Genomic DNA, 17,306 nt, shown 5'->3' on the forward strand with positions numbered 1-17,306 from the left:
TCACTTCATTCACTGGCTCCTAGGATGAACTTTTGGGTGGGGGGCCACTCTGCATCAAGACAATCGTGTCTACCCCCCCCCCAAAGACAGCAGAGAGCTCAGAAAACAAGCTCTGCTCAAGCTGAAACCAGCCATGCTGAGAAGCTGACGGGATGGAGAGGCAGAGAGAGAGAGAGAAAGAGAGAGACAGGGAGAGTCTCTCTGCTCGGCTGGGCACCAGCCAGATGCCATGAGTATTGGAAGGAAGATGTCACGCGAGGGTGCGCAGCCCGGTCCTTGACCCCCTTGTCCATTCTCCTGCCATTCAACCCTGGCAAGCTCCCGCGGCTTTTGTTGGAGGAAGAGGGATCCGCAGCCCCAATCCCTTGCAACGGGGGTCAGCAAGATCTGGGGGGGGGGGCTCTCTGAGACGGCCCCTGGCTCCGCCAGGCTGGAGCAACAGCCATGCCCGCCCTCACTACGTCCCAAGCGATAAAAAGGGGACGTTCCCTTCCGCGTCCAGAAACTGCTCCAAGTCCTTCGTGCTCCCTCTCCCGGTGAGTCCACTGAGTGCCGCCGCCGAACCAACGCTGCCTCTTGAGAGGGTCCTTTGGTTATCAACGTCCAAAGTCTCCTTCTGCTTGCCCGGGGGGTCCCTAAGGAGACAGGCTGATTTGTCCGTGGGGGAGGACGGCTGCTCACTGGCAGATTCGGAGTCATCGGTGGTGCCCAAGATCTTGGATTCGCTGTTCTCCTCCTCCAGGGGACTCTCTGTCCTTTGCTCGGGGTCCGACTCCTCTGCTTCCTCCTCCTGCAGGGTCAGATGAAACTGGAACTTGTCGGGACCACCACCGCCCTTCTCGGACCCCAGCTCGTCAGGGGGGGGCGAGGGGCTGTGGGGGATCATGCTCTGGTACCACTCCCGGTTATCTTCCAGGGTGTCCAGGATGTCCTGGGCATCTGGATGCACCAGGTCAGCCCAGGTTTCCCACAGAGGATGCGCGATGTAGTCGATGAATCCCACCTGGGGGAAGAAAGGGTCACAGGTGTCTGTGATGTGGCCGGGCCCGGGCAGGCCTGGCAGAAGCCCTCCGAAGAATTCTTTGGCCTCCAACAACCATGTCTCTTGTTCCCTTCTCAGGGGCAACCCTTATTTGTTTGTTTAAAACATGCATTAGCCGCCTTTCTTCCTTACGAAGCTCAAGGCAGCTTATCATATAAATAAAATAAAACAGATTACATAAAATACATAAAACAAAAATTCAAAATCACAATTCAGGACTTGCAAGTCCTAAACACAACTACCTTCTCCCTTCTCTGGGTCTATCCTTCCCAGCAATTTCATACTTGCAAAATGCAATCTACATCCTCAGGGTGGGGTGGGGGGGTCACACGTTTGTGTGATCCAGCTAATTCATTCCACTTGTGGGATTTGCCTAAATATTCTGCTTGGAGCCCCCTGGATCACACCCCAGTGGATCACACCCCCGTGGCTGGCATCTTAGGAAATCACTGAAGAAGAAGAAGAGGTGGTTTTTATATGCTGACTTTCTCTACCACTTAAGGAAGAATCAAACTGGCTTCCAATCGCCTTCCCTTCCCCACAACAGACACCCTGTGAGGTAGGTGGGGCTGAGAGAGTGTGACTAGCCCAAGGTCATTCAGTAGGCTCCATGTGTAGGAGGGGAGAAACCAACTCGGTTCACCAGATTAGAGTCCACTGCTCATGTGGAGGAGTGAGGAATCAAACCCGGTTCTCCAGATTAGAGTCTAGTCTACCACTCCTAACCACCGTGGGTAGCCGTGTTAGTCTGTTTGCAGTAGTCAAAAAGGGCAAGAGTCCAGTAGCACCTTAAAGACTAACAAAAATATTTTGTGGTAGGGTATGAGCTTTCGTGAGCCACAGCTCACTTCTTCAGATACTCCTAACCACCGTTCTTAACCACTACACCACACCGGCTCACCTAGTGGATGGGCTAGCCCTGAAAGACAGACTTCATTTCGCTCGGAACAGAAAATGTGAAATCTCCTTTTCCCCAAGCCTTCCGCACCTCTCCGACCGGCCTCCCTCCCTCTCGGCCTAAAAGCCATGGGAATGGCCTGCCTGCCACGCTCACCTGGGACTTCTCAATGGAGGCGTTGTGCTTGTCACACATCGGGCTGATCTCCATGCCCTTCTCTCTCTCTCGGTCTCCCTGGTGGAAGAACTCCACCATGATGCGGTCCGTCCACTGGCGGTACAGCTCCAGAGGCTTTGTGGGGTTGCTCAGGTCTGCACAGTGGACAATATTCTGCAGGACCTGGATGGGGGCAAACAGTGACGAGAGTATCAGAGGAAAACCGCACTTGTCTGCATTGGAACAGCTGCAGAAGCACCTCCAAGAGCAACATGATTTTGGGGGTACGAGCTTCCCAGAGTCAAAGTTCCCGTCAAAGAATCATAGAATCATAGAATTGGAAGGGACCACCGGGGTCATCTAGTCCACCCCCCTGCACAATGCAGGAAATTCACAACAACCTCTGCCTCACAACCCCAGTGACGCCTACTCCATGCCAAGAAGATGGCCACCATGCCCTCTCTCTCATCATCTGCCCAAGGTCATAGAATCAGCATTGCTGACAGATGGCCATCTAAAGGTAAAGGTCCCCTGTGCAAGCATCGGGTCATTCCTGACCCATGGGGCGACGTCACATCCCGACATTTACTAGGCAGACTTTTGTTTTACAGGGTGGTTTGCCAGTGCCTTCCCCAGTCATCTTCCCTTTACCCCCAGCAAGCTGGGTACTCATTTTACCGACCCCGGAAGGATGGAAGGCTGAGTCAACCTTGAGCCGGCTACCTGAAACCAACTTCCGTTGGGACTGAACTCAGGTCGTGAGCAGAGCTTGGACTGCAGTACAGCAGCTTACCACTCTGCGCCACGGGGCTCTTCTAGATGGCCATCTAGCCTCTGCTTAAAAACCTCCAGAGAAGAAGAGCCCACCTCCCGAGGAAGCCTGTTTCACTGAGGAACCGCTCTGACTGTCAGAAAGTTCTTCCTAATGTCTAGACAGAACCTCTTTTGATTTAATTTCAACCTGTCGGTTCTGGTCCGACCTTCTTGGGCAACAGAAAACAACTCGGCACCCTCCTCTATCTGACAGCCCTTCAAGTACTTGGAGATGGTTATCATATTCCCTCTCAGTCTTCTCCTCTTCACGCTCTTCAGTCTTCTCCTCTTCATCAGAGGCAAGTGATGATAGGGCATCTGCTGAAGACCCCTTCCAGTCATGGCTTATATATTTATTCATATATACTCATAAGCATATGCGGCTGTCCTCGACGAGGTCCAGGGCCTTTTCGACCCTGGCGCCGGTCTGGTGGAACGCTCTGTCTGGTGACATCATCAGGACCCTGTGGGACCTTAAAGAGTTCTGCAGAGCCTGTAAGACAGAGCTTTTCCGCCAGGCCTACAGTTGGATGTGACGTCTGGCCTGCCCTCAGCTGTGCCTCCTGCCCATGTCCAGGCCACTTCCGCTTTCTTGACCAGGGAAGCTGGTCGAATCAGACTCAGTCCCCTCATCTGCCTTCCATCACCTGTCTCCTCTCCTCCGTTCCTTCACCGATTAGACCTGGTCCAGCATCAAGCTCAAGACAAATCTGGGCATGCAGATAACGTCTATGGTTGTCTCATTCATCCCTTGTTTACCAGAGCGAGAGTACTCCTTCAGCGGTTCACAGCCACCCACCCTGACCACCACTGGTTTCACCGTTTCAGATTCTGATGGCAAAATTTTGGCCTCCAAATCAGAATTTGGAGGCTTAGCTCAGCTGTGCTTCTCTTCTCCTCTCCTGTCCCCTCCAAGATGAGATTTCAGCCCTTATCCAGAATGCCCCTTCTCCTCTCAACCCAACAGTACCTGAATGCGGTCTGAGTAATTGTCCAAAAGTAGGACTCCCAGACTGGTCACTTTCTTGGTCTCCACCATTGTCTTCAGATCAGCCAAGAGGTTCATGTGCTTGGACATGTCTGTCGCCAGGACCTGTCAGAACCCACAAAAAGATTTGCTGACTGTTTTGAATGTTGTCATAATAACCAATACAAAGAGAGAGAGAGGTGTTGTGTGTTGTTGCATTCTTGAATCAAGAAGATTTTGGGCCCCTTTTTTCAGAAAATCTTGACTCCCCACTCCTCCCTGGCTCCATTCACTAGTTTTTGTTTAATTTAGTAATTTATAAGTATGTAAGAAAAGTCCTGCTGGATCAGACCGAGGCCCATCAAGTCCAGCAGTCTGTTCACACAGTGGCCAACCAGGTGCCTCTAGGAAGGCATGCATTTGATCTCTATGTCTGCTCTCAATTCCATGCAATGCTTTCCTTTTCAAAGAATTGAAAGTAGAGAGACAGTACTTCCCATGGAGTACCCACATTTCTTTTTCTGTCAGTTTCACCCCCTGGTCAAATAGGTAGTGCAGGTTTTCAGAACAGTACACACAAACCTGCAAAACCAATTGCCAAAGATGTTTGAGTAAGTAGACCACAAGCAAGGTTCCTCTTTCTAACTGCCTCCTGCTCTCTATAAAAAAACTATTGTGTTGATTAAAAATTTCTTAACTCACATTCGGGCCGCCATTGGACCCTAACCCACCCACCCCCCGGACTCCCAACCAATACCCTCACCATGTCGATTGCCATCTTGCGAAGCATCTGCCGCTCTTTCTTGGAGAGGTTCTGGAAGATGTCACAGTTTTCCTCTTGCAAGAGTTTGAAGCCCACAGCCAGGTGGTGGTTCTCCAGCACTGAAGCGTCGTTGTACATCAGGGCCAGTTCAGAGTCTGGGGCGCCAAAGGAGGTGGGAAGAGAGACAGCGTGATCGGTGGACAGGAATGCTGCTGCTGCCTTATACTGAATCAGACGATCATAAGAACGTAAGAAGAGCCCTGCTGGATCAGACCCAGGCCCATCAAGTCCACCAGTCTGTTCACACAGTGGCCCAACCAGGTGCCTCTAGGAAGCCCACAAGCAAGACGACTGCAGCAGCATTGTCCTGCCTGTGTTCCACAGCACCTCATAGAATAGGCATGCTTCTCTGAGACTGGAGGGAATAAGGGTGCATCATGACTAGTATCCATTTTGAATAGTAGTCATGGATAGCCCTCTCCTCCATGAACATGCCCACTCCCCTCTTCAAGCCTTCCAAATTGGCAGCTATCACCCCATCCTGGGGCAGGGAGTTCTACAATTTAACTATGCATTGTGTGAAGAAGTTCTTCCTTTTATCTGTTTTGCATCTCTCACCCTCCAGCTTCAGCACGTTCTAATATTATGAGAGAAGGAGAAAAGCTTCTCCCTGACCACTCTCTCCATACCATCCATAATTTTATAGACCTCTATCGTGTCTCCCCTTAACCGCCTTCTCTCCAAGCTAAACAGCCCTAAGCGGTTTAACCGCTCCCCGTAGGGCTGTTGCTCTAACCCCCTGATCATATTGGTTGCTCTCTTTTGCACCTCTTGACGCATCTACTCAGAGCTGTAGCTCTGGTCTTTCACCTCACCTTCTGCCAGGAATAAAGGAGACGTCAGGTCAGATTTTAAAAAGGAGCTTTGAGCGAGCATCAAAATTGACCCTGCATAAATGGCCGAAGATTTCACAGCCTGGAGAAAGGTGGGGGGGCAACACTGGATCAAGAGAACAGCTGGAGCGATGTGAGCTTGCAAACGCGGAGCACTCACTGGTGTTGATCAGAAACTGGTTGGAGACTCCCGGGTGATCCACGTCGTGGATGGCAGCTGCAAAGATGGCCGCCAAGACCTCCAGGTCGGTGAAGACAGCCTGGGGGAGACGGAAAGGGAGGCTGTGAGGATCCCCTGAGGAGAAAGAGTCACCACTCAACCAGCATTCGTCCATTGTGTTGTGTACGCCTTCAGCCCTGGGGCATCTTCTCAGGGCCCAAGTATGGGTGGAAGGGGACAAGTACAGTTCAAGGGGACCTGGATTGCCAACCTTCAGGTATTTGCTGGAGATCTCCTGCTATTACAACTGATCTCCAGCCAACAGAGTTCAGTTCCCCTGGAGAAAATGGCCGCGTTGGCAATTGGACTCTATGGCATTGAAGTCCCTCCTCTCCCCAAACCCCACCCTCCTCAGGCTCTGCCCCAAAAACCTCCCGCCGGTGGCAAAGAGGGGCCTGTGTCAGAAGCAGGCCATGAGGATGGTATGCGGTAGTGCGGTTGTGCTGCTTCCAGGTGCTGTTGTGCTATTCTGTCCAAGGCAGTCTATGCCCCGTGTTTAGTCTTCATAGATTCCCATACTGTGGGAATCGCCAAGTACTCCTTCCTGCCTCTGGGAGGGGGGTTGCCTGGGTTACCAGTTATCTCCTTTTGCTTTTCCATATATGCCATGTACCTTGCCTTTGCCCCTTACTAGTGTCCTTAGTGTCCTTTTGTATATGGCTTCTGAAACCTGTCGATTCTAACCAATAAAACTGCTTTTGTGGACTTGCCGTCTGCTGGAATCTGTTTATGGGTTTGCCGCAGGGCTAGAGCTTATATTAGGACACTAGTCCTATCCTTACTTGCTGACCTTGGCTGGAGCCCTGGAGGGTTCGCCTAGACACTCGTCTCCTCGGTTTGGGGCGCCGGACGAGCTCCCCAAGGACCCCGACTTTCTGCGTGCCGTTTTGGAGGAGGCACAGCGGACTTACGCAGAGTCCACCCGGCTGGTTGGGCTGGTGATTGATCAGTGGCGTCGCCTGGCAGCGGCGACCCCCTGGAGGACTCAGGACACTGATCTACGTGCCCACAATGACCTTTTGGGACTGGATACTTAGCTGGAGGAGTCCCGGTTAGCGCAAGAGGACTTTGCTCTGCTAACTCGGTTATTGGCTAAGCTTACGCTCCGCGGGGCGCAACAGGAGTCGGCGGCCCCAATGGCAGGGGATCGGGAGGGAGATGTTCCGCAAACTGTTCCGGATCCCACCCTATGCCGCCGGGAAGCACAGAGCATTGCTGCCAGGACAGTCCTGGTCCTCATGGACTTACCGCCAACCACGGCAACGGCGGCTGATGTCGAGAAGGTACTAAACCCTGAGTTCGGTCCTTCCTCTGTGGATCTTGCTCAACAGGTCCAACCGCTGTTGGGCCAACACAAGGAGATCCTAATGCTCTTGGAACAAGCAGCCGAATCAATTGTGACGGCTGCCGCGGTCGCCAAACTCGAGGCGGACCGAGCGCTCGCTGACCAGAGGCGGGCGGAAGAGCAACTGTTGGTGGATGCGGCCGCCGCTTGGGCGCGAGCGACAGCAGGGACTGGAGCACGGCCGAAAGCTAGCGGGGGACTGGACTGGTCTTTCCCCTCATTCTCTCCAAACTCCCCGGAACGTAGCCTGCCCTGGGAAGTAACGCGCCAGCAACGGCTCACCTTTGCTCCTGATGTGCAAGAATATTCGGAGAAGGTGGACTTGTATGCAGAAGAGGGTGACTGGAATACAAACTACCGAGTCAGCCAAACCCGATGAACTGGGGGGGCTGAGGAGGAGATCCATGCCTTGAGATTTCAAAACCGAGAACTGTTGGATCGTATGGCCCGTATGCAGGACCAAATGGACTTGTTGATGAATGAGTACGGTCACCTACAGCGGGCTCAAGCGGCGCCTGCACAGGCACCTGTCCCAGGCCAACCAGCCCCTGGCCAGCAGCCTCCGCTACAGCCGGCTCCAGGGCAACCTCCGGTGCAACTGCCTCCGGGACAGCTGGCCCCGGTGCAGCTGCCTCCGGGGCAGCCGGCACCGGTACAACCGGCCCCCGGGCAACCACCGGCATGACCCCCTGTGGTCCCGGTTGTGCAGTGGAAGCCGGGCTCGCTCCATACGGAATTATGAATTCATGCGAGCATTGAGACGTTTCGAGGATCCGTTTCAAGAGGAGAAGGCCAAAGCGGCCCTCCTACAGCTCCGTCAAGGATCCTCCTCAGTCTGAGAGTTTGCGGATGAGTTCCAAAAACTCGCTAATAAAATAGTGGATTGGACGGAAGCTACCAGGGTGCATTACTTCCGAGCAGCATTGCATCCTGAGATTCTAAACTGGGCATACATGCAGCGAGACCCAGCCACCTTGGAAGAATAGATTTTGCTGGCAGAGGAAGTGGAAAGCCGCCACTTTATTTATTTCCCTCGCCCGACGGCAGGCCAGGGAGGGGGGAAGCCAGAGAAACCCTCCCAAACCAGCCGCTCCTCAGGCCCCGCGGAGGCCGGCTCTACCTCCGCAAGACCGAGCGTTGCGGTTTCAAAGGAGAGTCTGTCTCGTTTGTGGTGCCATGGGTCACTTCGCTGCCACATGTCCGTCACGTTCGGGACTGCCGAGTTCCACTCCCCAACCAGAGGGGACTCCTCGCAGAAGAGGACGCGCTCGAGGAAAGGGCACCGCAGCCGAGCGGAGCATCGCTCCAAGACAAAAAGCGCCCCAGCTCTACACATCGGAGAAATGACAACGGACCTGTCGCCAGCGGACCCGTCGGGGTCCAGGATTACAGTTACTACTCCTGGGGAGGGTAGCTCCGCTTCTTCAGAGGAGGGTGACCACTGGAACTCCCCAGCTCTTAACTTGGAGTCTCTCCTCGAACAGCCAAAAAACGGACTGGGTCTGCAGTAGAAGGAGCAATACCGCAGACCTCCACAGGTGTTCCTGCGAAACCTGAGGCTCCTGTCATGGTGAGTGAAGTAGAAGAGACTGTATATGTAGGTGTAATATTACGACATTATAGAAAAGGTCCTCAATTACAAGTTAAGGCCCTAATAGACTCTGGGTGTGCCCGCTCGTTAATTAACGAAACCACCTTTAAGGCGCTCCAGGTGAAATCAGGCCTTTGCCGGCACCTGTTCAATTTGCTCAAATGGATGGCAGTGATTTCGGGGGGGGGGGCAGTTGACCGTCGCACTGACGGAGTGGCGATGGGAATTGGCCACCACTGGGAACAAATCAACTTTACAATTGTGCCCAATGTTCGATATGCTGTAGTGTTAGGAGCAAATTGGCTCAAAGAACACAGTCCCACCATAGACTGGGAAGCTGGGACTTTAACATTCAATAGCCCGCTGTGTGAGTTGCACCGATATGAAGTGGTCGGTAAAACCGTAATCAAACCAACTCCTGCTCCAGTCCGACCCAAGTACCGCCCGAATATCAGGACTTTCCAGATGTGTTTAATGTGCAGGAGTGTGATGTGTTACCCCCCCCACCGCCGGATGGACTGTACTATTGAAGTGGTGGGGGATGGAAAAATGCCAAAAAGTAAAATTTATCCAATGAGTCCTACGGAACGGACGGTGCTCCGCGAATTCTTAGACAAGAACTTGGCTCGCGGTTTCATCCGACCCTCCACCGCGCCCTATTCAGCACCGGCTTTCTTCGTGCGTAAGAAAACAGGGGATTTGCGTTTGTGTATTGACTTTCGAAAACTCAATGCTGTTACTCAAACGAATGCTTATCCCATCCCCCTCATTTCTGATCTCTTGGGACAATTGAAGGAGGGACACATTTTCACCAAATTGGACTTAGTCGAGGCTTATTACAGAGTCAGGATCCAGGAGGGAGATGAATCTCTGACAGCCTTTTCCAGTTGCTTTGGGATGTTCGAATTTATGGTGATGCCTTTTGGATTAAAAGGGGCTCCAGGAGTCTTCATGCAATTAATTAATGAGCTCCTCCATGATCTACTATTCAAAGGAGTTGTGGTTTATTTAGATGATATCCTCATTTACTCTAAAACCATGGATGAGCATGTTGCCTTGGTTCGAGAGGTGTTGCAACGTCTCAGAGACAATCAGCTGTATGCTAAAGTGTCTAAATGCGAGTTCCATAAAAAGCAATTGACTTTCCTAGGATATATTATCTCACACCAGGGACTGACTATGGATCCTGAAAAGGTGCAAGCAGTGCTCAGTTGGGAACCACCCTCTACTCGTAAACAGGTCCAAAGATTTCTCGGGTTCGCAAATTTTTACAGGGCGTTCCTCCCACATTTCGCTCAAATTGCGCTACCCATCACGAACCTCCTTAAGACTAAGGGAAAGGGGAATACAGCCACCTTACCCAACGCCCGGGTGGAGTGGACCCCCCAGTGTCAAGCTGCCTTCGATAGTCTTAAACAGCTTTTTACATCCGAGCCTGTTTTGCAGCACCTGGACTGCAGTCAACCATTCATAGTGCATGTAGACGCTTCTGACGTAGCGATGGGGGGGTGCACTCCTGCAGCGGGGGGAGGATGGGCACCTGCATCCTTGCGCTTATTTTTCTAAAAAGTTCACTCAATCCGAACTCAATTGGGCCGTTTGGGAAAAGGAAGCCGCTGCAGTAAAGCATGCCCTGACAGTGTGGAGACAATTTTTAGAAGGTTCCAAGGTACCCTTTGAAGTATGGTCCGATCACAAAAACCTGGAGGCCCTAACGGGGGCTCGCAAGCTATCCGCGAAGCACGTACGCTGGGTGGAAGTCTTTGCACAATTTCGATTCGTCCTAAAATATGTACCAGGGAAGCAAAACCTTCTGGCTGATGCTTTATCCAGACGTCCCCAATATCCCACCAAGGTTGATCGGCCCACACAGACGCTTTTCACCCCTGCCCAATGAGGTCTGTTGCCCACTTTGGCCGTACAAACCCGTTCTCGGACCCGATCCCTCCTACCGCCGTTTTCGATGGAGGGGGAACCCCACGCCTGGCTGAGCCAGCAGCGCCACCCACCTCGGTTCCCCCTCCCCCTGAGCGACTGACAGCCACAGTTCCCAAGGTGCGGGGGTCCGAGCGCCCTGTTCAGTCACTCCCTGCACCTGTGTCGGCTCCGTCCCTGGTCAAGCTGCCCACCGACTCCTCTCCGAAGGGGGTGGAAGAGCCGTCTGATTCCTTTAAGGAGACTCTCCTTCGCAGTTGTCAAGCGGAACTGTCCTCGCAGACCCTTCCAGCTACTCTAATTAAACGCGGGGGGGGGGGGGGGTTGGTACAAAGATTCTAAATTGTATGTTCCAAAAGTGTTGCGGGGGGAGGTTTTGGGTTTGGTTCATGGCGCCAAGACAGCCGGACATTTCGGATTTCTCAAGACATTGCATTTGCTACGGAGACCATTTTGGTGGGCGGGCATGTGGTCAGATGTGGACTCCTTCAACCGCAGCTGCCCCATATGTGCAGCAGCCAAACAATCTCAGGGCAAGCCGCCCGGACTTTTACAACCGTTAGAGACTCACTCCAAACCATGGGAAGTAATTGCAATGGATTTCATGACGGACCTACCCCCTAGTGGGGGAAAGACAGTTCTTTGGGTGATTACTGATATGTTTTCGAAACAGGTACATCTTGTACCCTGTGCAGGTATCCCTTCCGCCCCGAAATTGGCCCACCTCTTTGTGTCACATGTCTTCCGTCTCCATTCCTTCCCTCGCAAAATAATTACGGACAGGGGTTCAAATTTCGTGGCCAAATTTTGGAAGACTTTTCTTAGGTTGGTCAGAGTAGAACAAGGACTGTCTAGCGCCTTCCATCCCCAAACGGATGGTCAAACTGAACAGGTGAATGCGGTGTTGAATGCTATTTACGTTGTTACTTTAGTTACCATCAGGATGATTGGGTAGACCAATTGCCTTTTGCTGAATATGCTTATAATAATGCGGCTCACCAATCCACAGGGTTCAGCCCTTTCCAGGTTGTCCATGGTAAAGAGTTTGGCCCCGCTGGTCATGTTGATGTTTCTGAGGAAGAGTGGGGAGCTGACGTGGATGGATGGGTATGTTCAATTCAAACTACCTGGCCATGGCTGGTTAAAAATCTAGAGCGAGCCAAATCCATCCTGTGCTCCATGTCAGTCTTTTAAAACCGTATGTTCCTTCCCAAAAATGGCATCCTGAACCACAACCCGAAGTGCCTGAAATGGGGGGGGGAGCATTTTGAAGTAGCTAAAATACTAGATTCTCACATTCGCCAAGGTACCCTTCAGTACCTGGTCCGCTGGAAACATTTTAGTCCCGCCCAGGATGAATGGGTGCGCGCCTGTGATGTCTCCGCCCCCCGCTTGGTACAAGAATTTCATGCAGCCTACCCTCACAAACCAAGGTGGGAAGGTGGGGGGGTCTTTGGGGGGGCAGAAGCAGGCCATGAGGATGGTATGCGGTAGTGCGGTTGTGCTGCTTCCAGGTGCGGTTGTGCTATTCTGTCCAAGGCCAGTCTATGCCCCGTGTTTAGTCTTCATAGATTCCCATACTGTGGGAATCGCCAAGTACTCCTTCCTGCCTCTGGGAGGGGGGTTGCCTGGGTTACCAGTTATCTCCTTTTGCTTTTCCATATATGCCATGTATCTTGCCTTTGCCCCTTACTAGTGTCCTTTTGAATATGGCTTCTGAAACATGTCGATTCTAACCACTAAAACTGCTTTCATGGACTTGCTGTCTGATGGAATCTGTTTATGGGTTTGCTGCAGGGCTAGAGCTTACAACCTGGCAACCCTACGGGGACCCAGAAGACCAGGTTCCATTTCAGCGATGAAACAGGCCTTTTCCTGTCATGCCTCATGATGGGAGGGGGTTTGGGGAAAGTGTAGTACCAGTTTGTCCCAGAGAGAGAAACTCACTGTTGGGATTGGCTGGTGGGCCTTGGTATGTGCACCTCGGCATCAGAAACTCCAAATCCCCATTTCTCTGACAAAGGGATTGCAAAGGGAGATTAGAAAGGGAGACTGCTGAGTTACAACTAATAATGAAGCTCTAGACAATGCATTCTGGATTGAATAGAGATCTGGGATTCCTGTCTCATTACCAATGCTGATTTCTCTTCTCCACGCCTACTACCCCTCTGCATATCACACCTGATCCAATCACGCCTGCTAATGTCATTTACCTGGTACTGACATTTACATGCTATTGCCATTGGGTGTCTGAATTCATTCTTCTCTACTTAAGGACAGATGGACTCACATTATTCTAGCTGTATCTGAAGAAGTGAGCTATGGCTCACAAAAGCTCATAACCCCGCCAGGAATTTTGTTAGTCTTTAAGGTGCTTCTGGACTCCTGCTCTTTTCTACTGCTAAAGATAAACACAGCTACATATCAGGATCTATCTTCACGGAAGGCACCATACTTAGCTGTACAGAATGGAAATCCATGTATCTGAAGAAATGAGCTGTGACTCATGAAAGCTCACACCCTGCCAGGAATTGTGTTAGCCTAAGGTGCTGCTGGACTCCTGCTCTTTTCTACTGCTACAGACAGACTGACAGGCTACCCATCGTGATCTACGTAAGGACAGACGGACTCACATTCTAGCTGTATCTGAAGAAGTGAGCTGTGGTTCACGAAAGCTCACACCCTGCCAGGAATTGTTTTAGTCTTTAAGGTGCTACCGGACTACTGCTCTTTTCTACTGCTAGTGACAGACTAACACGGCTACCCATCGTGATCTGTCTCCAAATCCCGAAGCCTCCCTCCCTCTCCCCCCCCCCACCTCCCTGGCTCCCCAGAGAAGCTTTTTGAAATTCCCCTCAGCGCTCCTCTTCACCTCCAGAGCTGGCATGGAGAGCAGCACGTGGGTGGACTGCGCCACGTCAGCAGCGTGGATGTTGTTGTGGTAGGCCACGTCAAGGTGGTAGTGGTCCTCCAGGGTCATCAGGAAAGTGATGAAGGTGTCTACGGGGATGTGGAATGTTTTCAACAGGTCCCTTTCCTGCAAGGGTGGGGAGAGCCGTGAGTTTCTAGGATTTCTTTTAAAATTGCATCTAGGTTTGCCCGCTAAAGGCAACACTGTAAGGGGCACAAAACAGAGGGGGGGGGGGAAACACCCAACCTAAAACACAAAGTTGTGTACCCAATTGGCAGAAACAAGACCCAAATAAAACAATGAAATATATCTGTTGTAAAGCACTTGTGCATTTATTAAAAACAAATCCATATGGGAACAGATACAGGGTTGATAATCTAAAACCACATGCCAAACGCATTCCGGCCCTCAGGCCTTAGAATCATAGAATAGAATCATAGAATTGGATGGGGCCACCAGGGTCATCTAGTCCAACCCCCTGCACAATGCAGGAAATTCACAACTACCTCCCCCCCCACGCCCCCAGTGACCCCTACTCCATGCCCAGAAGATGGCCAAAGTGCCCTCCCCTCTCATCATCTGCCTGAGGTCACAGAATCAGCATTGCTGACAGATGGCCATCTAGCCTCTGCTTCAAAACCTTCAGGGAAGGAGAGCTCACCACCTCCCGAGGAAGCCTGTTCCACTGAGGAACCGCTCTAACTTCTTCACTGGTCTAATGCAACATCTTTTGCACACATTAAATTTCATAAACAAATAATCATTTAGTGTCAACCCGGGTATGTAATATCCAGCAGGTACCTCTCCGCCTGCAATTTAAGCCCATTATTGCGCGTCCTATCCTCTGCTGCCAACAGGAACAGCTCCCTGCCCTCCCCTAAGTGACAGCCTTTCAAATACTTAAAGAGAGTGATCCTGTCCCCCCCTCAACTTCCTCTTCTCCAGACTGAACATTCCCGATTCCTCGTAGGGCTCGGTCTCCAGTCCCCTGATCATCCTCGTCGCTCTCCTCTGGACCCGCTCCATTCTGTCCACATCCTTTCAAAGTGATGCCTCCAGACCTGCACACGATACTCCAGGTGCGGCCTGACCTGAATGGCTTCTACACTCAGTCACTCAGCCTCCCTCCCCCCCTCAAAAACAATCTGGCTGAAATTCTATGCAGAGCAGATGGGTAACACAGCAAGACCATCACAAAATTCTGTGGGAGAGAGGCCTTACCTGGAAGATGCTGTACATCACAACCGTTAGTGGCCGATGGCCGGAGTACTCCGCGACTTTGAACACGTCGAGACCCCACTTGTTCACCGCTTCTAATTCCTGGAGCAGGGGGAGGCAGGGGAGGGGTCATTGGGGTCAACACTGACCACACCTTCCCACCAAACAGGGAACCTCAAAGACAATACAAGTCACTTGGGAGATCTGGGGACGGGGTTGGCTGCTGGAAATCTTATTTCCCTCTCTGGCCTCTGAAATTTCACCAGATATTAGTCAGCCTTGAGAGTTGGAAACATGGGGTTTTATGTTGGAAAAGAAGCAAGGCTTCTGCAGAATAAACATACCTGGGATACCAGCATCCCGGTCAGAGGTCATGGGGGTAGTCGTTAGAGTGCCGGACAAGAGCAGGGAGACTCAGGGCTGAGTCCACCATAAACCTTTTGAAATGGCCTTTGGGGCTCCCTCCGGCTAACTCAGACTCCCTCAGCCTATGAGGGTCAAGGGGAAGAGGTCAGAAGCGCTCGGGAGGAACAGCTGGACTCCAGTACGGCAGCACCGTAGAGACCAACCAGATTTCCGGGGGGGGGGGGGATAAGCTCTCGCAAGCCAAAGCTCCCTTCATCAGAGACTTTGGAGGAATAAAACTGTCGTGGGTGGCCGGGCTTCCTGCCCCCTCACCTTGGCCAAGGGCCCCTCCTGGTCGGTGTGGACCCCAAAGCGTGGGATGGCAGCGCTGCTGAAACTGGTTCCGTGCATCAGCTTCTTCACGCCACTGATCTGCGACATGGGGCGCTTGGCTTCCTCTCTGCCTTCCCCCCTGGAAGCCGGGCTGGGAATTTCCACCTCATGCTGCTTGTCTGGAGGGAGCAGAGAACACACCCGTGACAGGGCCGGGCCTCCGCCGGGGGACCCCGAGGGGCTTCGTCCCTCGACCAGGAGGCAGGTGGTGGTGCAGGCCCTGCCCTGGGGCTTGCCGTCATCCTGCCCTTGCCAAACACAGAAGCAAGCGAGCACCGGACATGCCGATGCCCTCAGCCAACAGACCATGCACATGCCCCAGAATCCGTGGCGACATACAGTGGAACCTCTGCAAGCCGAGTCAATGGCGAAGGCAGCTCTCAGGAGGCAGAGAGCGCACCAGCCACACCGACGAGCAACATTGCTGACTAAAGCAAACTCCTTGCTGACAGTGACAAGCAGTCCCTTTTCCAAGGCTGTGCGCTACCCCAGCGCATCCTTTCTCCTCAAAGTTTCCCCCAGGAGGCAAAGCGCACCCCTCCCCAACCCACGAAGGAGTGTGACTCGTCTTCCTCAAAGCCGCCTCTCTGAAGCCATGTGCTGGAGAAGGAGCCAGTGTGGGAATGCTCCACCCCTCAGCCCCGCACCACCATCCTGCTGTTCCGAGGGAACTCCCCCCCTCCCCAATAATGATGGAGACACAAGAATTGACGTCAGCAGAGGCTAATAATATTCCCGGAGCCATGGCAACAGAGTCCAGGCCTGGCGGAATGTTGGTCCATCCCGGGAAAAGTGATGCTTCGCAGAACAGACCGGGGTCGCACGCTCCGTCCCGCAGACTTCTCTCTCTCGCACGCACACACACACGCACACACAAATGCATACACACACAGAGAAAAACGTGTGTGTGATGCACAAGCAAAACAAATCATACCCGTCAGGAGGGCGGGAAACCCACTCTTTGCAACTTCGCCCCGACATTTTAAAAGCGACAGCGATCCTTCGGTTCCCGGTAGGCCCCAACGTGGCTGCTGACGGCACTTTAGCCACTTCAGGGAAACAGGAGGGGGGAAACCAAGCTGCCAGTACAGCCTGAGATGCCCTTCAAGACCACCGACTGTGTGCAGCAACGCAGGCCAGGCAGGAGGGGGCTGAGATCTCCCTCTCCAGGCTATGCAGGACAGACACGGGGGGGGGGGGTAGAGAGAACCCCCTCCCTTCTCCAGTTTTGTGGTTCTGCAAACCCCAAAAACGGGGCAGATGGGGCAACAGGCAAGGGTGCAGCTGAGCGCAGGGGAATGGGCATCCCAGGACCCAACAAGTACTTTTAATTAATTTTTCCTGCCTCTGGGGCTTGCCAATTTCACGCCTACCGTCAAGAGCTGTTCCTCTACAGCTCTCTTTTAGTGAGACGCTGGTTTTTCCTTTTCCCCCCAAATACAGAAATAAAGGAAGGCAAATTCCAATAGCATGCAGGTAGATTGCTTCTGCCTCTGGATTTTTGAACCTGGGAAAATCGGTATGTCTCAAGCGAGGTGCCATCCCGATTCAAGCACTTATATACTGAGTCTCACTAGGTCAAGGTTGTCTCCTCTGCTTGTGAGCCCCTGTCCAGGGAATCAGGCAGGAGGAGGAGGAGGAAGAAGAAGAACAAGAAGAAGAACAAGAAGAGGAGGAGGAGGAAGAAGAAGAAGATGAAGAAGAAGAATTGGTTTTTATATGCCGACTTTCTCTACCACTTAAGGCAGACTCAATCCGTCTTACAATCACCTTCCCTTCCCCTCCCCACAACAGACACCCTGTGAGGTAGGTGAGG

The 17,306-nt window shown here is 52.4% G+C and overlaps 1 protein-coding gene across 1 annotated transcript in view; it reads right to left on the reverse strand.

The window, feature by feature from the left end:
* Positions 1-457: 457 nt before the first annotated feature.
* Positions 458-17,306, reverse strand: part of PDE4C (phosphodiesterase 4C) — a 31,193-nt gene continuing 14,344 nt past the window's right edge. Inside the window, exons 8-15 of the mRNA XM_056867501.1 lie at positions 15,431-15,609; positions 14,756-14,854; positions 13,496-13,660; positions 5,693-5,792; positions 4,640-4,794; positions 3,880-4,002; positions 2,097-2,279; positions 458-1,003 (exon numbers count right to left, since the gene is read on the reverse strand). Of these exons, the coding sequence (XP_056723479.1) occupies positions 458-1,003; positions 2,097-2,279; positions 3,880-4,002; positions 4,640-4,794; positions 5,693-5,792; positions 13,496-13,660; positions 14,756-14,854; positions 15,431-15,609 (1,550 nt within the window). The remainder of the gene's footprint in view (positions 1,004-2,096; positions 2,280-3,879; positions 4,003-4,639; positions 4,795-5,692; positions 5,793-13,495; positions 13,661-14,755; positions 14,855-15,430; positions 15,610-17,306) is intronic.

Source organism: Euleptes europaea, chromosome 2 (genome assembly GCF_029931775.1).
Source record: "Euleptes europaea isolate rEulEur1 chromosome 2, rEulEur1.hap1, whole genome shotgun sequence".
NCBI lineage: Eukaryota > Metazoa > Chordata > Lepidosauria > Squamata > Sphaerodactylidae > Euleptes > Euleptes europaea.